The sequence below is a fragment of the Argopecten irradians genome, chromosome 5 (genome assembly GCF_041381155.1).
Source record: "Argopecten irradians isolate NY chromosome 5, Ai_NY, whole genome shotgun sequence".
NCBI lineage: Eukaryota > Metazoa > Mollusca > Bivalvia > Pectinida > Pectinidae > Argopecten > Argopecten irradians.
The window spans coordinates 46,563,254-46,587,498 of record NC_091138.1 but is presented as its reverse complement, the minus strand read 5'-3'; the positions used below and the strand labels follow the sequence as shown (position 1 = coordinate 46,587,498).

General features: G+C 33.9%; 1 protein-coding gene across 1 annotated transcript; it reads right to left on the bottom strand.

Moving 5' to 3' along the window:
- Nucleotides 1–11,159: 11,159 nt before the first annotated feature.
- LOC138324046 (uncharacterized) lies at nucleotides 11,160–22,310 on the bottom strand. The gene has a single exon (XM_069269053.1). The coding sequence runs from the start codon at nucleotides 22,235–22,237 to the stop codon at nucleotides 20,570–20,572; it is 1,668 nt and encodes a 555-aa protein (XP_069125154.1). The 5' UTR covers nucleotides 22,238–22,310; the 3' UTR covers nucleotides 11,160–20,569.
- Between the last annotated feature and the right edge of the window lie 1,935 nt (nucleotides 22,311–24,245).

Here is a 24,245-nt window from a genome sequence, read left to right as displayed (position 1 = left end):
CAAATGTTTAGAAGATATTAACAAGGGAATAACTCTCCAACCTAAATAAAAGGAGGGTTTTAAGAGCTCGCATTCACGCTGCAGTGCTACTGTATTTTAGAATAAAATAAACATTCTAAAACAGCCTACTGATATTTGTTTTATGGCAAATGAATTGCAAAATGTTAAGCATTTTACATTAATAGGAAAGTTATGTTTTCATTTTTGATAACAATCAATTAGGTTTATAGGTGATACTAAAAGGAAACTTTTTAAAGCTAATTAATTATCTAAAACAAGGGTACTGTGTCAACTTGTGTCATTGACACAGCTACTACTGAGTAGAATGAAAACATACGATTATTGAATCGTTCTGAAATAAATATTGAATACTGAAATGTACTCACCATTCAAGATGTGTATGAATATCCAGTGACGTTATAAACAGCGTAGATTCAGAACTGCCGGTTAAATGTCCACCGATAGTAAAATCGTTAAACACAGTCATGATCTGTTCTTATAAAGTGTGAGAATCATTTGCCAATTTCTAGACACAGGTTGCAAAGCACAAGAATGGATGTGGAGTCCCTATGACTGCAACGCCAGCGAAACAGTGTTCATGAATAGTATACTCGTAAATCTAGAGTAAGAGAGTAAGCACCATAGAATGAGTGTAAACCACCTTAAATAGCATAGAATCAGTGTAATACCGTGATCGATCGGCATGTAATTAATGTAATACCGTGAACTCGTGAACAGCAAAGAGTCAGCATAGCATCGTGAATAAAATACAATCAGTATAACATTATTAACAGCATAGAGTCAGTATAACATTATTAACAGCATAGAGTCAGTATAACATTATTAACAGCATAGAGTCAGTATAACATTATTAACAGCATAGAGTCAGTATAACATTATTAACAGCATAGAGTCAGTATAACGTTATTAACAGCATAGAGTCAGTATAACGTTATTAACAGCATAGAGTCAGTATAAAATTATTAACAGCATAGAGTCAGTATAACGTTATTAACAGCATAGAGTCAGTATAACATTATTAACAGCATAGCGTCAGTATAACATTGTTAACAGCATAGAGTCAGTATAACATTATGAATAGCATAGAATCAGTGTAAAACCGTCAACAGCATAAAATCAGTGAAAACCGAAACGTCAACAGCATAGAAACAGTGTACCATAGTGAACAGTATAGAATCAGTATAACATTGTGAAAAGCGTAAGTCAGTGTAACATTGTGAATAAAATACAGTCAGTATAACATTGTTAACAACATAGAATCAGTATAACTTTGTGAACAGCATAGAATCACTATAACATTATGAATAGCATAGAATCAGTGTAAAATTGTGAATAGAAAAAAATCAGTATAACATTGTGAACAGCATGGAGTCAGTATAACATTGTGAAACTATTAACAGCATAGAATCAGTGTAACACTTGCACCTCCGGGTTTAAAGCAGGCCAGCTGTTTGTAATAACTATATGTTCCTCTATGGAAGTTACCATAAGTATATGATACTTAATAGCTCTATAAAACAGTTTCCTGGTAGGATGATGACTGATTCAATCGTTTCCCCACTTAGAAAATAATTGCAAGAATATGTTAGGTAAATATTTGAAAAACATGCCATTGTCTAAGGCTAATGCTGATGGAATCTATTCTTATGTTAATATCTTCTGAAGTACTTTGAAGTATTCTGTTGTACACAATAAACAAACTAATTAAGTAAGTTAAGAATGTAGATATTTTACCTGATTCCCGTCTGTTATGTATAGCAGAGTGGAATTGGCATCAGAAATACATAAAACTCTTTTTCTAGATCTCTGATAAAGCTACAAATTTTGTTTGTAAAACCTAACCTACACAAAAAGATTCTTCTGAATCATTATGACGAATCCTTCTCATCTGTCACCATTAAATAGAAGAAGATGATAATTTTCTATTTGAAGTGCTATTCGTATTCACATTACAGATACAGGCGATATCTAGGTTATTTTCATTATACTTACAAGTTGGATTGACTTTAAATTACTTCACTACGTACTTGACATAATACTTTTCAAGTGTCATTTACTTCCAATACTAAAAATATAAATGTTGGATCCCAATTTTCTGTAAAAATCTACTAATTGACTTAATTCACAATTTCAAGATGATATGTTGCGAATACACCGACTTGTAAAATGGAATACATTTATAGATGTATCAGAACACTTTTGTCAAAGTAATAGAGGTAAATATACTGAATATTCCTGTTATTATTGTACTATAAGGCAATTTATTTTTGCTGAACGGTGATTTTTCTCCGGGTACTCGGGCTTTCCTCCACCAACAAACCTGGCACGTCCTTACATGATCCTGGTTGTTAATATGACGTTAAATAAACGTCTAGTATTTCATTGGCAGTAAGAGTTCACAAAAATCAATCGTCGCGACATGGTTATTAACAATAATAACAGATTTTTTTTATATACCATTTCCTTAATTGCATGACCATATATATCTTTATATTTGCAATGTCGTCTATAATTCATGAAATATTCTTGCATGCTTATTTTCATTTTTGAGATATGTCCACATATTTTGTTTGTAGGTGCATGATATATGAAACCGTGATTCAAACAATGTATATTTACACTTGCTAGGCTTGTTTACTATACGCAAGTACTAGCCGATTTTGTTTACCATAACTGCATGGTAACATTGAACTTTGAACTTGCGTATGAAAATGTTCTATGCAACGTAAAGGGGCTACTTTTTTTAAAGAAACACATGGCTTTGTTTACATTTTGACGCAACATTACGTGTATATTGTTGTTTTTCATAGAAATTTGGAAAGATATGAACAATACATATGTTTTATATTTATACATGATACAAACATTTTTAAAATTAACAATTGTATAAAGAAACGGGAAAAATATCCCGACCGGGGCGAAGTGCAGTTCTTTCACTTTTGTTAAAAATGATGGATGTCAAATGTAAACATTACCTCTGTGTCTGTGTTCGTCCTACGATCAAGTCTTTGGGTGGACGGGCGTGAGACCCTCTGACAGAGGTCAGTTATAAACATATCCTCTTGTCTCTGTTCTTTGAGAATTTAATCGTGTGTATTATAAAACATGCACCGCTAGTAATCCACGTGTTGACAGTTATGCGTCAACACAGCTACATTGTATCCATCGAACACAAGTGCAGTTATTCAATCTATCGATGGCGATGGATCTAAGCGTAGATTATATAATCGTCAAGTCAGACGACAATCTCAAACACATTGAGCTACTTGAAAACTGGTTTTTGACAACTTCGGCAAACTCCAGTGTGTAAGCGTGCGTCAGCTTCGCCTCTCTGCACAACGGTCACCGAGTTCACACATGTGGCCGAGTACAAATACTTTATGTTATTACGCTATATATTAACTTTTAGCAAAATTGAATATATATTTAAAAATCTGATCTGATTAAATAAAATTATCTCATAAATTTTCTTTGTTTGTCATGTTTACTTAACACTAAAATATTGAACTTTTTTGTCGTCGCGGATGAATAATTCTATCTTACGTGAAGCGTCATAATTCGCTGTTCAATTGAGTAAGCTCCTCCCACTTTTGACTGACTTTTATTGAATAATTAGGTCACTTTCAAATGACAATTTTATTGCATAAAGTATAAATAAAAAGTCGTGTGAGTGTAAATATAGGGATTGGATTGCGCTTTTATGTTAACCATGCTTGTATGGAGCAATTCCTCTAAGAATATATTCAATAACGCGCCCCATAGAATATATTCTTAGAGGAATTGCTCCATATAGGGATTGGATTTCGTTTTTATGTTAACCATGCTTGTATGGAGCAATTCCTCTAAGAATATATTCTATGGGGCGCGTTAGCGCCCCATATTGAATATATTCTTAGAGGAATTGCTCCATACAAGCATGGTTAACATAAAAACGAAATCCAATCCCTATATTTACACTCACACGACTTTTTATTTATATTTTATGCAATAAAATCGTCATTTGAAAGTGACGTAATTATTCAATAAAAGTCGGTCAAAAGTGGGAGGAGCTTACTCAATTGAACAGCGAATGATGACGCTGCACGTAAGGTAGAATTATTCATTCGCGACGACAAAAAAGTTCAATATTTTAGTGTAAAATAAACATGACAAACAAAGTAAATTTCAGAGATAATTTTATTTAATCAGATCAGAACTTTAAGTAGGTATTAAATTTTGCAAAAAGTTCATTTATAGCGTAATAACATAAAGTATTTGTCTCGGCCACATGTGTGAACTCGGTGACCGTTATTGTGCAGCGAGGTGAGGCTGACGCACGCTTACACAGTGGAGTTTTCCGAAGTTGTCAAAACACCAGTGTTCAAGTAGCTAAATTTGTTTGAGATTGTCGTCTGACTTGACGATATTACATCCTTCGGAGCCATGTGATTATATAATCTACGCTTATATCCATCGCCATCTAGGCTATAGATGGAACAACTTCACTTGTGTTCGATGGATACAATGTATTTGTGGTGACGCGTAACTGTCAACACGTGGATTACTAGCGGTGCATGTTTTATAATACACATGATTAAATTCTCAAAGAACAAAGACAAGAGGATATGTTTATAACTGACCTCTATCAGAAGGTCTCACGCCCGTCCACCCAAAGGACTCGATCGTATGACGAACACAGACACAGAGGTAATGTTTACATTTGACACCCATCATTTTTAACAAAAATGAAAGCACGTCGCCCCGGTCGGGATATTTTTCCGTTTCTTTATACAATTGTTAATTTAAAAATTGTTTGAATCATATATAAATATAAAACATGTATTTATTGTTTACATTTTTCCAAAATTCTATGAAAAACAACAATATACACGTAATGTTGCATCAAAATGTAAACAAAGCCATGTGTTTGTTTAAAAAAAGTAGTCCTTTTACGTTGCATAGAACATTTTCTTACGCAAGTTCAAAGTTCAATGTTACCATGCAGTTATGGTAAACAAAATCGGCTAGTATTAGCGTATAGTGACCAAGCATAGCAAGTGTAAATATATAAGCATGGTTATTTATAAAAGCGCAATCCAATCCCTATATAAATTCGATATCGTTATTGTTGTATCCTTGGTTCCACAGCACGTGCGAAAACAATGTTTCTACACAATGCAATGTTTAGTGTAATGAACTGAAACGGTATTTTACATATTTCCTGAGTATTTATCAAATTAATATCACCAATAGGTTGGAAACATTCTCTACTTATTCAACTACCATTGTAACATAATATACCTACTATCACTACAAGTTTTGACATTTTTCATTTTGAATTTAATTAACTGCAGTTTGATCTTTAATGCCTTGATGAAATGTATCAAAATAATGCCTCAATGTTTTCAAAAGTATACATATATGTACATGGCGACTCTCCGTCAAAATGAGCTCCTAGGTTGGTTGAGTGCACCTCAAACGAAAACAAAAATCATTTAATAATGTTCGAAACTTCTTATCCATAGAAGACTTACATTTTCTGCTCTGGAGTCTTGTACAATGACTGTAACACATATACGACCTTGTCTATCAAGGCTTCCCACCTTTAGGGTAAGAACTTCAGACAGTCTGCGGATTTCAGTAGATGCATTTGAAGGCTTTATGGGTCTCAAGGAGACGGTGTGTGTCTTTTCCTTGTTGGAAATGCATTTTCTCTTTCAACAATATCTTTTTTAGTGATTCGTTTGTTCTTATTTCCTTCTGGCTATATAGACCACATCACATATTTATACAGGAATCAATCGTTTACATACATGTATATTCATAAAACGCAATAACGTACTTGCAACACACGTTCAGAAGAGAAAATAACAAAGATATTTTTTATTTCTAAAACAATATTTTTGAAATTAATAAAACAAATGATGTAGAATTTTGGTCGTCTGTCATGATATGATGTTATAAGCATTGCCAACTACTTAAAGGCCCACTACCTTTCCGGAGCAAAATTTAAAGGTTTCTTAAAAACATTAATAACAAAAGAAAATATATATCGATGGCTTAAGATGAGGTTACAACACCAAACATATGCAAGATTTCCTGTCTCATGTACGATAACAGTGGAGATTCATTTCGCTGTTTTGCCGTCTGGCGCAGTGATAGTCAACTACCACGCGGCATTTAGGACGACGGCGGGAAACATAAAACGACCCGCGTTATGAAAATTAACATTTTATTTATTCTAATTAAACAGTTCTGAAGGTGATGATAAGTGTGCTAGTAAACGTATAGTTAATAACTTCTACGACTCTATAAAATTGTTGATCTCGTTTTACATTCCTATTTCAAAAATTAAAAGCCGTTTCGGAAAGGTAGTGGCCCTTTAATGCAACAATGATAACATTAAGTAAAGAAGGATATTGATTTTTATGGTTGATATCAGTGTTTCAGTCCATTATCCGTAGTAACCTAGTTCTTCTACTATCAATATTAATTCACGAAAATATATGGCATAGTAACATAGCCCTTTATTATAGCAGGATTTCGATTTTCTTGTGAGAAATCTTAAAGGACAACTGCCTTTCCTAATCTGCCATTAATTTTTAAAATGGAAATGTGAAACAAGATCAATAAATTTATAGAGTCGCAAAAGTTATACTCTTACCGTCAACACTACACTTACTATGACATTTCGAAGAATTTAATCACACTAAATTAAATGTTAATTTTCATAACGTGGGTCGTCTTATGTTTCCCGCCGTCGTCCTAATTACAGCACGTTATGTATAACTGCACCTGATGGCAAAACAGCGAAATGAATCTCCATGATGTTGCAATATCATCTTAGACCATTGATATAAATACTCTTATGTCACTATTGTTGATTTTAAGCAACTTTTAAATTTTGTTGCAGAAAGATGAGGACCTTTAAAGATGCTCCACCGCCCACAAAGCATAAACGATACCCATTATTTGAACACTAACTGATTTGTAATTGTGTATATACATGCATGTGACTAATTAACACAAAAATACGCATAAAGTAATTTGTTTTGCTCTTCGTACATGCGCAATCAGTACTTCATTACATATACATATTACATGCTTGAAACTTCATACTATGACACAATAAGCATAATATACCTCTTGTAATGTTGAGTTTGGTTGGCTCATAGGGTTTGTAATGTTGAGCTTGATTGGCTGATAGGGTTTGTAATGTTGAGTTTGATTGGCTCATAGGGTCTGTAATGTTGATACCAGTTGGCTGATTGTGAAGAAGTCATATTGTACAAATATATGTATTTAAGCAAAGATGGTGATTAATTGATAATATTGATTGTGTATGACCAAAAAAACTGCTGATTAATACGTGGTGAATTACCAGTGTATCATTCACACGGTTCTCCGTACTTCCTGGCAGTCTATTTTATCAACTGATATGAATATGAGATGTCTGGGGAAAGAGAGAAAAAAATGGATTCAGAGGCCAGAGTTTCGTGACAACTTGTCCCGACTTCATTAATTCTCTAGTTTACTTATCCGAACATTTGCACTGGTGATGTATACTCCCTTCTGTGTGTAATAAGATGATGGTAAAAAACGACCAATTGGCACCGCACGCTTTATGATATGAATCTGGTGAGAATCTAAAACACCTCAACTCGATATTTCTATATATAGGATTTTAAAAATTGTTCATTTCTTATGAGATTTTATGACACGATTTTATTTTTTCGCGAACCTTGGCAAGCAAAATTTTCGAGACGAGTTTAAAGGGACAATTCAGTCTAAGAAAACATTAAAATTTGTACATATATCGAAAAAAACCCAGTTCTAATGGAAATTAGATCAGTCGGTTTTACTGTGATATGCCTGGAAAGCCCGTGGTTGTGACATGTGTGTAGATGTTCAAACTCGCTCGCTGTCCGCCATTACACATTGTGGTCGAACTTCTTGTATGCCGAACCCTGTCCCTTGCTCGTAGAGTAATGCAACTTTTGTCTAGAACCGCTAAAATCGCTCTGACAGTAGTGAGTTTACCTTATTAGGCGAATTGTCTTGCCTAAAAATCATTTTATCACCTTCTCAGGGATTATGTAGCTTATTTGTTTAACGTGCGTGACTTTGGCTCGGGTATGGGTACAGCGTCCATATTGTACCTGTTAATCGTGTTGATCAACGATTTGATATTTCAACGATATTGATTAAAATACTAAACAATGACTTGGAATTTGTCAATATTTTATGTTATATGTTTCATAAGAAATGTAGAACAATACATTTATGCCATATTTTGCTTCTTGGTTATGTAAAAGAACTAGCCTGAGTGAAATGTCCCTTTAATATCACGTCTTGTTTTCACATGAGACCCCTTTTTATACAAATTAGGCAAGTACTGTTTCTTGGAGATTTACAGAATAATTCTATAATCCGGATAATTCCACCGTCCGTAATCTAATAGTTCCATGCATTGGAATGTACTATACATGTAGTTCGAATTTAACATTTTGTGTTAATACCAAAAAGATGAAACCAATTAATAGTAATACATCCTCCTCTAATTATGTATGTTGATCCTATTTGTAATTAATAACCACTTAAATTACATGTAATGTCAATGTATTACTGGGTAATTTCTTTTTTATGATTTTAAAAATTTTAGGACATTCAAACAATATTTGGTTTTCATTCTTCATGACATCGTCTTGTCATCAGATACCATTTACTGACGATATCGTTTGACATTTCACAATCTTGTACATTTTTCAATCTTGTAAAAAAACGGTAGACAAATGGTTTTTTACAGTGAGTCTGTGGTTTTCTTCTGATATTCCGATAGAAGAGACCATTTGGTCCACCAACATTAATCCTCTAATCACGATATACGTCAAGTATAACATTATAAAAAGCTCTGTATCTTTAAAATGTTCAGGTTAATGCAAGATATAGATAAATTAAGTAAAATAACAAGTAAAAATAAAAGAATATTGTATATTGGCTAGATAATCTAAAATGTAAAAAGAAAGCCGTTAACTTCATCAATTAAAATATTTGTCAGAAAACTGATACAACGCCATGAGTCAACGGGAAAAAATAACAGAAAAGATTAAAAATTTTCTCTAAATTCGTTTCTAATGTTTCCCAATTTATTTTCATTAAAATTGATCGCTTCCATTTCTATGACCGATGAGAAGGAGTTAAATGGAAATACAAAGCTACAGTTGTGTTCTGCTGGGATCATTTGTACGCCTAATTGGATAAAAACAAATTTACATCTATCATTGTTTGGTAAAGCATGGAATCAATCACCGCCAAGGACGGCAGCTATTTTCAAACCCATAATGTTATCCAAATGGTTTTGAAATTCCTGAAATTCCATTCGTTTTTAATTCAAGTCAGTATATTGTTAACGATCTATGCATATTCTCATAATAGGAATACGCATGGAACTTAAGTACAATTAGCCAGAGAAGCAAACATATTGAAATAAAATATATTATAAATTGACAAACACAGCGCTCTGTACTTATTTCTGTATACAAATTTACTGTGATATTATGAACTTAATAATTCGGGTCAATACTATTGGTTGAATATTTAAACATGCTGTTATTTTATTGAAAATCTAAGTAGGATGGTTAACATGTTGTGTTTGTTGATCCTGTGAGCACTGACTTACCTCAGAAAATTTATCATTACTATTTTTCCATTCATCGTCATTACAGATAGTAGAGTGAAATCCACAAGAAGTGTAATCACAATTAACAAAAAAACACAATAACATCTACTTGGCTGTTTCGTCATCAGCTGATGACAACGTGACCTTTGTGTTGAAAATAGTCACCAATTCTAGATTAAATTTGTTACACCAATGCTGATGGTCTATTTTTGTTGCAATTATATATTTTGGTTCATCAATGAACTTTACGTTCGCAATTTTTAAAATATGAAAATAACCGCATGAGGAAAAGAAACACTTGTCACTTGAAAGAATTACTTTTCGTTCATATTACATACATGTATATATCAAAATTAAAGTTTAACTACATTGTACGTCAAAACGTCAGTCAATCTAATAGACTGTTATGTGTTTACCCTGCCTGGTTCTAACATCTATATTTAATTACCTCACCAGTCAACCAGTGTGTCTGTTTCACCATAAAAAGGTTTGCAAAACAAAACTAGTTGAATAGATGAGAAGCACTCCTTCATGTACAAACGCTCATCAAAGTAGTCAGACTTACCTACCGTTTGTCAGGCGTTTATCTTGAACGTCAAGTGATAGCGACATACATGTCATAAACACATGAAGAATTTTGGAGCCGTGTAACATCCCTTCATAGACAAGAGAATACCACTGTCATTACAAAACACTAAACGATCAGCCCCAATTGAACATTAACTTCGTCAGCTGAATTGTGATTGATATAGGAGGCGTCAAAAACAAAGTGTTCAACAAAAGGGATGCAAAATATCTTTACAACAAATCATAATTGGACGGAACTTTTGGGTAAAATCGTTAAAGTTTGTTTTCATTACAACCATTTTGTCATCGCTGTTTGTTCTTCCATGTGTGCAAATTGCGATCATCATATCGTGCGTGTCTGCCTGTTCATCCATCCATCTGCCAGTCTGTCTGTCCTTCGATAAATTTGTTCGTGACTGTGTTTATATACAGTGTCTGTCTGTAAGGACGTGTGCACAAGGACCCGTTGATACCTCTGTGCGAGTACAACTTTCTTTTTTGTTCGTTCAGTCGTTTTTTCTTTTTTTTTCTTTCTTTCAAACGTACGTTCGTTCGTTTCTTCGACTGTTCGCTCATAAGTTCAATTTGAAAAACAAAATATTAAAAGAGAAAAACGTATTAAAGCGATCGTCTGTTCGATAACATTATTATTTGATTTACCGATCAGAATGGAAATTCCGTGCTATGATCGCTATTGAAATATCAACACATATTTATGCTTGGCGCTGTTTTCAAATTAATCGGTCCAATGTGGTTGAAATCCAAAAGTAGCATAATGCTAAAAATAAAAGTGAATGCGCTGTATCCTTAAAAACTTTTTGTTTACTTGTTTATTTAAGAAAGTGTCGATGAACCAAAGCACAGAGAACATCAATTAAGAACTTCTTATCTGTTATTCTATCCTAGGCTAATTAACAACGGTGATGCTAACCCGAGCTGTGTCTAAACATTGTATGTCAGAAAAGTCAACACGCAAGTCGGTCTGTTTGACAGCGGAGGCGCCGAAATGAATTCATACACATCACCAAAATAGCTAAATACAGACATTCGATATATGATTAATTCTCGATCCGTTCTCGAAATTAATTACATAGAAATTCCTATGATGACTTGTCTTCAATCAGCTGGGTATCTGCATTGCTCAGGGAACTCCTGCAAGCAAAGGTTCAACTCGGGGCCATCCCATAGAAATAGCTTTCTAATCATATATATCAGTTATACTAAATAGCGGACGTTCTTAACGCTGTTATTTTCCAATGATTACCTGATCCAGTGAATGATTCACGCTCATTTCTTATAGCTTTAAATCTTTGTTTCGGTAACTTTTTGTAGAAATGATGTTCTTAGATAACGTTTTTCTTAATGTCAGTGCCTTTTGTGAGGAGAAAAAAAGGGCAACTAATTTTCTATGATGTTTGCTGAATTTAATAATTGCTATTTTTTGCAGCTCTATATAAGTTTTCCAATATAGTCGAATTTCTCGATTCGTTTAACAAGATCTAATTAAAAAATTCCCCCAATCTCCACAGAACCTAATATAATTTGACAAGAGTGACCTCCCCTGAATGATGACGTGATATTGTTTTACCGGTAAATAAACTTTATAAACGCAGAAGAAAAATGCTTTTTGAAAAGTAACATTATTTAAATTTAATATATTAGGCACTGCAATGCCTTTAATTGTATTAGATTTGTGTTCTCAACCATGTTCCTTTTTGTTCAATTTTGACCAATTGCATGCCGTGGCGGCCATCTTTGTTCCTGGTCTGCAAAAATTGCCCCAAAAATGACCTCAAAACATTTTTATGTCACTATTAACAATATGATCTATAGCTTAAAAATGAACTTGGACCTAAAACGGATCCCTGCTGATCAGTGAACAAAGGGAGATAACTCTTTCTTGGTGTTAGAAAATTTTTTACTCATAATTTTGGCATTTTTCACTTCAAAAATTTAGAATCTGATTTAAACTACCTGGTACATATTGAAACCAATTCCAGGGAAATCGGACCAGTAATTTAATATCTATAAGCAGTTCAATTTTGAACAATGAAAGACTGCGGCGGCCATCTTAAATGATGGTCGGAAATAAATAAAAGTCGACACATCTGCAGGTCACCAGAAATGACCCAACAAAATTCCATGGCGTTCCGACTTACAGTTTTCAAGAAAATAGTCGGACAAAAGTCGCCGCGGAAAAAGGAGAAGGAGAAGAAACGGAGCAAACACTATAAGTTCCTCACTCCATTAGGGGAACTTTGTACATGTAATTATGCGCCATCTCTGCAATTTTGAGTCTAGTGTTGACAGACAGACAACAGAGGACAATATGGAATAAAATCAACGTCTTAAACCAGCACACGTTAAAAGTCAATAAATACAATTTTTTCAAAACATATTTATTGATAACCACTAAAACATCAACAAAAGCATGTTTTTAAATTTTCTGTGGTCGAAAATAGGTGTCAACAAATACCACCCTAAATACCAGGGAATATAACTTCAAAATTACTTAATTACCACAACCAATATTATAAAGGTGTCATAGTGACCTCAAAAAGCTATAAAGAATTTACAAAAACCCTGATTTCTTAAAAAAAATAAAGCAAAAACATCCTTGTTAGGTTACCAATCGCTTGTAATCGTTGTCTATCAATGTTACGAATTTGAAATAAGTTCTCTGGATCTTGTAAATAGTTGATGATTAATTAACAGATGCAAATACACCAAAGGAAATGCAAAAAGATGAACTGTTACTTTTTCTCCGGTGAAATTATCAGAATATACATGTGTTGTTTGTCTGTATACATTGTACATACAAAAGGAATGTCATAAGAAGCCACATTCTACAGTAGGCTTTCTTCAAGATACAAAACACAAACAATGGTCTGTAATATCATGCTTTTAAGTCAGCTCAATCATTTGCGGTAGCACGTGTCTTAAAGACCATCTCAGACATTCTCTGTATAAAGACCACCTCTGTATAAAGACCATCTCTGTATAAAGATCACCTCTGTATAAAGATCACCTCTGTTTTAAGAACATATCTGTATAAAGACCACCTCTGTATAAAGACCATCTCTGTATAAAGACCATTTCTGTATAAAGATCACCTCTGTATATTTACCACCTCTGTATTTTGACCACATCTGTATAAAGATCACCTCTGTATAAAGAACATCTCTGTATAGAGACCACCTCTGTATAAAGACCATCTCTGTATAAAGATCACCTCTGTATAAAGACCATCTCTGTATAAAGATCACCTCTGTTTTAAGAACATCTCTGTATAGAGACCACCTCTGTATAAAGACCATCTCTGTATAAAGATCACCTCTGTACAGAGACCACCTCTGTATAAAGACCATCTCTGTATAGAGACCACCTCACTGTAAAGACCATCTCTGTATAGAGACCACCTCTATATAAAGACCACCTCTGTATAGAGACCACCTCTGTATAAAGACCATCTCTGTATAAAGATCACCTCTGTACAGAGACCACCTCTGTATAAGGACCACCTCTGTGTAAAGACCACCTCTGTATAGTGACCACCTCTGTATAAAGATCATCTCTGTATAAAAAATACCTCTGTATAAAGACCACCTCTGTTTAGACACCACCACTGTATAAAGACCATCTATATAATAAGACCTCTTGTTTAAGTGTCCTATGACCAATAATTTCAACATACCCAGGTACAGTAATTTAACATGTGAATATAGACCACCAGGCCATAAAGATAATTATTTTATCAACCTACCAAGGTACAGTAATTTATCCTGTGAATATAGACCACCAGGCCATAAAGATAATTATTTTATCAACCTACCAAGGTACAGTAATTTATCCTGTGAATATTGACCACCTGGCCATAAAGATAATTATTTTATCAACATACCCAGGTACAGTAATTTAACCTGTGAATATTGACCATCTGGCCATAAAGATAATTATTTTATCAACATACCCAGGTACAGTAATTTAACCTGTGAATATTGACCACCTGGCCATAAAGATAATTATTTTATCAACATACCAAGGTACAGTAATTTAACCTGTGAATATTGACCACCTTGCTATAAAGACAATCATTCTATATGTCCCTATGCGGTTAGCGACCACCTCTGTGTTATCCTCGATGTTCCAGGGGTTACTATTACTGAGGTTACATCCACCCATGGACAATCTCATAGTAAAACTGAAGGCAACAGAACAGAACAGGTAATTTTGTTCTTTGATGTACATCAAAAGAGCCGTATAATAGTACACTGTGGTTGACTGTGTGAACGGCTTTGAAGTTGGGCATTGCTATCTGTAGTCTACTGTAGCAGTTTTTAAGTGTACATAGTGATACGGTTGCCTTCTAGCTTCACCCTACAGGGAATTTCCCTTTAGCTCAATTGGTAGAGCGGGGTACCAGTAAATCCGGGGTCGCAGGTTCGAGCCCGGCTAGCGGCACACTAGTCTTGCTATGTTACATTTGGTGCCGTAGACCACTCCAAGCAAAAGCTATACGAGATTGAAAGGCTTCGTTGGAAATAGAACCTGTGTTGGTCTGTGTTTGGGGGCGAACATGTTTGAAAGAGAGGGAGTAATGTAGCAGGTTTTAAGCGTACATAATGATACGGTCACCTAGCTTCGTGATAAAAGGAATTTCCCTTTAGCGCAGTCCGTAGAGCGGCAGACCAGTAAGTCCGGGGTCTCTGGTTCGAGCCCCGCTGGCGGCACATTACTCTCTTTCTGTTACACTACAAAAGAAGTATTTGCAGGTCTGATTGTTCAGAATTTTTCTTCTGAACTGCCTAGATATATAATGTCAGTAATAGTAACCCCTGGAGTTTCAAGATTGCCTTTGGGTAAAGATCAACTGGGCTTAAAATAAAGAATTGTTCGTAACTCCCCCACCCAAAATATTTTATCATTTCTGATATTAAATGTTTTTGTTTACTTTCAAAATAAAAATTCATAATATCCTCTTTTTCATTCTGTTCTTATAGTATATACATTTTATACTTTTATAAGTTCAGTTTTTGAAAGAAAACTAATAATTTTTGGTACATGTATTTGTTGTCTTACCAAAAAAATTGTTCTCATCTACTGACCTGAATGGTATGGGTCGGTTAAGGGAAAACAAACAATTAATTAGGGCTGGCCTGCTAAATAAGTTTATAATTAACTACCGGCTACGGCTGCCGGCTACGTCTACCGACTACGGCTGCTGGCTACAACTACCGGCTATTTTACGGCTACCGGCTACGGCTACCGGCTACCATTGAGTACATATAGGAACACTTTCACTCAACTCATTACCTCTGATGAGTTTCCAATAGGAAACGAAACCGGTCAGGTACACTATACATAATACAAATTATGTCCAGTAACCAGCAGCTCGCCAGCGGAAACGGACTGCAGCCCAACCAGTCACTCAAATCTAAGTTTATAATTAAGTATATAAATACCATTTGGCTATAACGACTTTTCTCTTTGAGAAACTGCAACCTGTCAAAAAAGTCTTTGCCATTGATGAAATCTCTCACAATATATCTCGCAATATGTATACATCATTTCATTCATTCTTAACAGTGTTGTATATAATAATACTAATAAGCATTGTGTTATTTAAAGATGCTCCACCGCCGACAGAGCATAAATGATATTCATTATTTGAACAATAATTGGTGTTTAATCGTGTATATATATGTCTAATTAACACAAAAAATAATATAAAATAATTTGTTTTGCCTTTGGTGCATGCGCAATCAGTATTTCATTCCATATAGGATATAGTACCAAGGAATTTTTCCGGGATGCAATTAATTATTTTTCATATTTTATGCTTGAAAAAAAATAGAAGCTCAAACTTTCCAATGGTGGTAATTGTGTAAAGTAAGTAACTTTTGTAACTGAAGAAAAATACTAAATCGTCTGCCCCTGTTTTTGATAGTGATAAAATACCATTTGTCGGCGGTGGAGCATCTTTAAGTATAGCATGAGCATGATAATATATATTACATATATATATGCCAAATTTTCGTGCAATTATTGTCCAAATATACATTGCTTATAGACCATCCACTTCTGTCTAACATTGATGCCATTCAGACTTGACAAACAGAACATTTACTTAATGTACGCAAAGAAAAAAAAATAAAGCACCAAAATTTGTATTGACTTTCAAGCACAGACAGGATACGCAGAACACTTGTTTTCTTTACCAAAACACTATTAGAAGTATTTACATTATACAAATATCGGTGATATTCTGTCTATGCATATTAAAGAGTTATCTGCCCTTGCAGTTAAAAGTTATCTCCCCTCGCAGATAACTCGGTGAGAATTTTTTTTACATACATGTACATACATGCATCTACAGAACTTTTCATAATAAGAAAAAATATAATAATTGAAATATTGGCACAAATCATAATTACTTTGGCAAAGGAAAAAAATAAACAGTAAAGACTATTTTACATGTATATAGATATGATGCAATTTACATGACAATTTATAAGATTTTGACAATGTATATGCAATAATTGTACATGTTTCAAACTTGACCTTTTGTCAAGGTTCTGTCATTATTTTTCTTTTTGTTAGTTTTTACTTAGTTTTGTTTGAGATTTGGAAAAAACTATAGAAATTTGACAACAGTGAAATTGCATTTCAAACTAAAAAATTAATTTAATTTGCAAATTTGTTATTTCAGAAGTTTGGAAACTTTAAGCATTTGCTGGCAAAAAAATATTTAAAATATTTACAACAATAAGGGTAATTAATTTTGTTAAATTTTCAGAGTACTGTAATCTGCTCCTTCGTCAATAAACAGCAAACAGATTTGGACCTATAGCCTAAACCTGTATGGATATACATGTACATGTGTACACTTATGGTTTACTATTCAGTATATTGTGTATTCAGTGCATTCATTTTGCCTTGATATATTCTTAATATGGCAAATAATATGTAATAAATGTATTCTTTAAAACAAAATATCATCAAATTAAAATAAGGGTCAAAGAAGTAATACCAACAGGATTTTCCAGATGACACGGGATCCAATCAAACGTAAATCTGTTGGATACGAATTACTTCAAATTAAAATAACAAACAGTTACAGTGTATATTACTAAGAGGAAATGGTTGTCATGGTAAATTGTTCTTTAATTAATTAAAACAATAGTAATGATATTAATATAACAATAAATAAAATATCATAAATAAATTATGTGAACACTTTATGCAGTACATAAAACATCGGTTACATAACAAAACTTGAAACAAACGTCACATGTCAACAAAAAGATAAAATTGATCAATTTAAAGATGCTCCACCGCTGACAAATGGTCTTTTTTCACTATCAAAAACAAGAGCGGGAGATTTTGCATTTTTCTTCAGTTACAAAAGTCACTAACTTTACACAATTACCACCATGGAAAAGTTTGAGCTTCTAATTTTTTCTTCAAGTTAAAAATATGAAAAAGAATTAATTGCATCCCGAAAAAATGCCTTGGCACTATATCCTATATGGAATGAAGTACTGATTGCGCATGTATCTAAAGCAAAACAAATTATTTTGTATTATTTTTTGTGTTAATTAGACATATATATACACGATTAAACACCAATTATTGTTCATATAATGAATATCATTTATGCGCTTTCAGCGGTGGAGCATCTTTAAGTGAATGTCACAAAGAAACAACAGAGCCAAATCATTGTTGTTAAAAGGGAGATAACTGTCACTGAATTCAATACAAGATAGAATTTCAACAGTGTTTATCCACAATTTTTGTTTGTTTGTTTGATTTATTAACGTCCTATTAACAGCTATGGTCATGTAAGGACGGCCTCCCATGTATGCGGTGTGTTGCGTGTATGTTGTGCGAGGTGAGTGTACTGGGAGACTGCGGTATGTTCGTGTTGTGTCTTCTTGTACAGTGGAACTGTTGCCCTTTTTATAGTGCTATATCACTGAAGCATGCCGCCGAAGACACCAAGCAACACACCCCACCCGGTCACATTATACTGACAACGGGCGAACCAGTCGTCCCACTCCCTGTATGCTGAACGCTAAGCAGGAGCAGAAACTACCACTTTTATAGACTTTGGTATGTCTCGGCCAGGGGACAGAACCCAGAGCCTTCCTCACAGAGGCGAACGCTCAAGTTTATCCACAAAAGCTATTAAACACAGGGACATGACACAAATTTCTAACCAACAGTATAATGTGAGCTCTTCAGACTTAGTGTTATTTTATTTTGTTACTTTTGATACTATAATATATTAATATAAATACTGTTTGTTTAAAAATATGTGCCAAGTCCCTGTGCTATCTTATATTTTCCAAAGCACAGTTCTCACTTTTATCAGAATTTATACTGATCAAAAGAATGTAAAATTTGGGTTAAATGACAAATAATATTAAATAGAATACAGTAAAACATGTTTATATAACAAACACTCTCCATGCATTCCATTTGCAGATACATGTACAACTGTATCTGTAATGGAACGTGCTGTACCAGCTGAACCGAACCGGTACAAGTGGTTCGTTTTCAGAAGCGTACCACTTGTATCAAAGATGGCGGACCCGAGATGTTTCATTTGTCATCGGAATGTTTTCTTTGTTGAAAATAAGGCAGAGCGTATTGATATCCGATAAAATTACATGGATCGTTTATTTCAATATGTGCTGAAACTATTTAGGTATTATTTTTATATCCATTTCATTGTTAACACTGAAAATACTTAGCTTTTATATTCGAAGCGTATGTTTCATATGGGTGCCGCCATCATGGAAAAATCCAAACGCGTTCCATTTGGCGTATCACTTTAGTGCAACTGGTACGAATCCTCAAATGGAACGCACAGTCTTACAACAAATCCAAAGCACTTTTCATTACCCGTCACGATTCATAAGCAAGTTATTTGTATTAGGTGTAGGTATAATGAACTATATCAATAATAATATATAATGGCATATCTGAATAATATCTTAATTTCTTTCTAAAATCATATAAAAAATTATTATTGTTTGACTATATAATATATAGACTATGAAGTAAAATATGGTTAAAATGAACCTCTGGAAACTGATCAAATACATTACTTTATTATTTATATAGTTCATTATATCTGAATAATATCTTAATTTCTTTCTAAAATCATATAAAAATTTGTTATTATTTGACTATATAATATAGACTATAATGTAAAATATGTGTTAAAATGAACCTCTGGAAACTGATCAAATTACTTTGATCATTACTTTGATATTTTAGATATACAAATAAAAAAGAAAAATCAATATAATAAAAAAATAATATTCTTCATATTCAGGGGCCATAGAGTGAATGAAATGTTGATATTTCATCCTGGGTTGGAGTGAATGAGAGAGTAGTCAGGTATATATATGTACTGACCACTGGTCAGTGTTTCTTTTCTCTGTGTCGGACTTATCCATCTTCTAAACCTGGCACACCCTGGCTGTTATTAGGATGATAAACTACATGAAAGCACAATAACACAAAAATGACAGAGCTTTTTCTCACTCCTTTGGGAATGGGGCCCGTGGCTTTGAATTTGGGAAAATGTGCGACAATACCAAGATTTGGGAAAAATTATGAAACATGAAATAAAGCATAACAAATAAGACTTTTTTTCCCAGCGTAATTTTATGTACTTTTCCGAAGCCAATTCACAAATGTTTAAAGCCTTAGCCAACTAAGTTCATGCAATGATTTTTGGATAGTCTTCAATAAATTTGATTTTGGGAAATTTAAGGCTTGAATTGGGAAAAATTAAGAGGATTTGCCATAGGGAATGGGGCCGAAATTCGGCTCCAAATCAGGCTGAAAAAAAGCCCTGCAATATGACCATCTTATGAAAATGATGGAAGAATTAACTCTTCCATACATCGAAACAGGTAGATATTTTAACATAATTATATGTTTCTTATTGCTCCTTTTTCTTAAAAGATGCAAAATATATTTGTGAATCTAACATAATAACACATATTAAGACATACAATGCCATTGCTAGTGTAACGCATATAACAATGAAAATAAAAGATAAAACAGGTAGATATTTTAACATAATTATATGTTTCTTATTGCTCCTTTTTCTTAAAAGATGCAAAATATATTTGTGAAATCTAACTGAAAGACATACAATGCCATTGCTATGTGACGCATATAACAAAGAAAAAAAAACGATAAAATTTTGCTGATAAAATTTATAGACAGAAATTATTTTGCATAAAAATTATACTCCTGCTAATGGAGTGTATAATAAAATGTAAGGCTAGATGGTGAAGAGGTCTACAGAAACAAGTCCTTGTATTTCCTGACGTGGACTTTGCCGTAGAGACAGCCAATCCACATGAGGCCGTTTCTATCCAGAGTAACAGACAGTGGGTGTCGTATACCATCCTTATGGGTCAGAATTAGTTGTTTGTACTTTCCTTTCACATCTAAAAGGTGAACAGCATGATTCCGACAATCTGTAACAATAATGTGGCCTTCAGCATCACAGCAGATCCCCCGAGGTTCAAAGGTTTCCGACGGTTTGGGTCCTATAGCTCCAGCATATGTAGCGACATGTTTCAGATCAGAATTCACAACTCTAACACAACCTCTCGATATTCCCGGGCCCTCAAGGTCAAGCAAAGGTGTGTCGCCAGTTATATTGTGGCAAAATCTGTATGGATGTCTGTAGGTCATACCAAGCATGACCGATTTAAGCTGGACTCCATGTTCATCTAACTGGGTAATGCAGGTTCGTGGTTTTCTGTCTTGTACTTTAGAATGGCACACTATGATGTGATCATCATTCGATACATTAAGACAATGAACTGTAGAATCTTTGGGAAATTCTGCCAAAATAACAACAGAGTCTGAACTTGTGAATTTTTTCACTGATGTTCTTTTTTCCTCTATAAATACAATATGACCGTCCTTGGTCATGCTAGCATCCGATACATTAGATAACATCGTCTGATGTGCTTCACGCTTGTGAATCTTGTCTGGGGATGTGTCCAAACCTTTAGCCAATGCATTTACAAACTTCATGCTCTTTGATGTTAGAACATACGCAGACTTTGAGTTGTAACATGGGAGAATTTTATTTACAGCTCCATGACCTACAAGTTCAAAGTTCAGAGAGATATCTTGGTAATCATCCATAACAGGAACTGTTGCATACTCCTTTATTACATTACTGTCATGGCTGCTTTCATCAAGATCTTCTTCATCTTCAATACCATCCTCATCGTTCAATATTGAGACTTCTACTGGATCAGTGTTTGTTTCTGCGTCTTTTTTATTGATCATCAAATCAGTACAGTTGTTCTCGTCATTTAAGCTGTTGAGTGTGAAGTGACCAAATAAAGACTCAAAATCTTTGTCACTCATATTTTCTTTACTTGTTTCAACAAATGTCATAACAGGTCCTGAAGGGATGTTATCGGGGTCCGGAACCGCCGACAACTTGGTGTCCAAGTTTGTTTGCATAACAACAATTTGTCTGTCTGTCTTCTCTTCTATGGTTTCCATCATTTCCGAGTAATTATGAATAAGTGACAAACATTCGTCGATTTTCCTCTGTGCTAGAGTGAAAGGCTCTTCACATTGTTCTTGATAGTGAAAAACAAGGGAGACAACTTTCTCTCTAACTTTGTGTATTCTGTTCACTAAATATTCGACTTTTGCGTCAATTTTGTCGACCAGATCTTCTGTCTGGTTAGAGAAATTGTCTTTAGATTGCTGTATCTTTTCTGAATACTGATGGAGACGGTCGAGAATGGGCTGTCTGTCGCTGCCGAGTTGTTTCATTAGGTCATTGCGTTTCGTTTCCGCCACACGTTTAACGCTGCAGAAGGCATGTTTATTGTGCCCATCATCGATACAAACGTCACATATCAAACGTTTACAGTCCGTACAAAAGAATCTCACCAACTCATCGTCATGTTCCTCACAAAGATCTTCCATATTTTGTTTAAACTGTCATCATCACATTCGATTCTTAATCGATCCCTTATCGGCAGATGCAACGTTGACAGTAATAAACAAACTTAAACCAAACAACGGACTTCTTTATCCGGAATATTTTGTATAAATGTTATCAATTTCATGTCGTACTTATATAGCTTTACTGATATTTCAAGTGATAGTTTCTGAAATAAGAAAAATGACCAAACAGATTTTATAAGGCTGTTTATTTGATTTGCACATAATTCACTGCATAAATCCGTACGCCAATTCCGGCAATAGAATCTAAACTTATCATGTCCCGAACTATTTTCTACTTTCGTTTTCCATAATAGATGCATTGCGCGATAAAATAAGTTCACTGCTAAGCTAATTATGAATTTAACGTTTGTTCATAATACATCCTTATATTTCATTTTAATTGCAGTTATCAAATCCAGCGTAAAATTGCATAATCATTTTAGTTACAAGTGAAAGAATGAAGTAATTTACAGTTGCACACACAGGGACCTGGCACGAATTTCTAACCAACAGGGGTATGTATCAATATATTTAAGCATTGATATCACTATTTTTAACTTCATCGGAATATGAAAGAAATTTTGTTTACAAATTGTGATCAGATAGTTGAATTTAGTATGAAAATAGATAAAAAATAATTATTATATAATAAAACTAAACCATATACAATATCAAATTCGCAGCGAGACAATATTAGACCTATTATTATTTTTTTGTACATATACACAATAAAGATCTTCCGGAAGGAATTTCTACGGCAAGTCTACAAATTGTGGACTCGACGTCTTGTGAGCGGTATGGTAGATATAAGAATAAGAAGGGTAGTATGGAAAATGAATGTTTGTTTTAGACAAAAATGATATATAAATGCATGTGTATGCATAAAATAATTTGAAACCTACAAAAATTATATATATATATATATATATATATATATATATATATATATATATAAATAAAAAAGAACAATGTCCATGTGATGGTTTCCATATACATAAAAAAAAACACAACTATAAAACAGTTTTTTCTCCCTAGCGCTTTCTCGGCTCATGCCGGTCTTCAGGGGTTTGAATTCTTTTATTTGTAAAACATGACGTCATAGTACAATGACGTCATAGTAAGATTACGTCATGACATGGTACATAAAGATATTGTGAATGGTTCTGGAAGAAAATAACAAAAACATGAGGACGAAATAAAAACTAATATGAATACTAATATTCCAGAACCATTCACAATATCTTTATGTACCATGTCATGACGTAATCTTACTATGACGTCATTGTACTATGACGTCATGTTTTACAAATAAAAGAATTCAAACCCCTGAAGACCGGCATGAGCCGAGAAAGCGCTAGGGAGAAAAAACTGTTTTATAGTTGTGTTTTTTTATGTATATATATATATATATATATATGAAAATTGTGCCCGAGTGGTTTTCGGAGCCAGTGCTCCACTAGGATACATAGGGACCATCTCGTCGTACCTGGCCGAAAAGCATTATAGTCCGGTACGTATATTCGTTCTAGGTAGACAAATACCCTGCCCTCTCTAAATGTCGTCTTAATTGCCTCTAATGGGCACCTCAATAACCAAGCCAAAATCACACGGATCTGAGAATTAGTTACAGGTGATATGACCAGAGTGTTCCAAGACCATTTTAGGCGTTTCAGTGGGTCTGGATAAAAAAAAAATCGGTAAAAATCATACTCTACATGATACAGATGTATATATACGTACGGTTTTTACTATAAAAATAGAGGCAGATATATCCCGAGTTTGGAGGTAATGCCGCGTGCCGGGAGGACTTTTAGCCCAAAGGTTGAACATGGTCATTAAGACCGTAATAAAAAAAATCGTTATGCCTTTAGATAAGAGTATCGGGGGATTTAAATATTTACATTGTATCTAAATGTACATGTACACATGTATATACATTACATGTTACATGTAATTAATGTATGTGGACAGGGTAAGCTAACGAGTA

Coding starts and splice junctions, on each gene's coding strand:
- LOC138324046 (XM_069269053.1), bottom strand. CDS start 22,237: ATGGAAGATCTTTGTGAGGAACATGACGATGAGTTGGTGAGATTCTTT.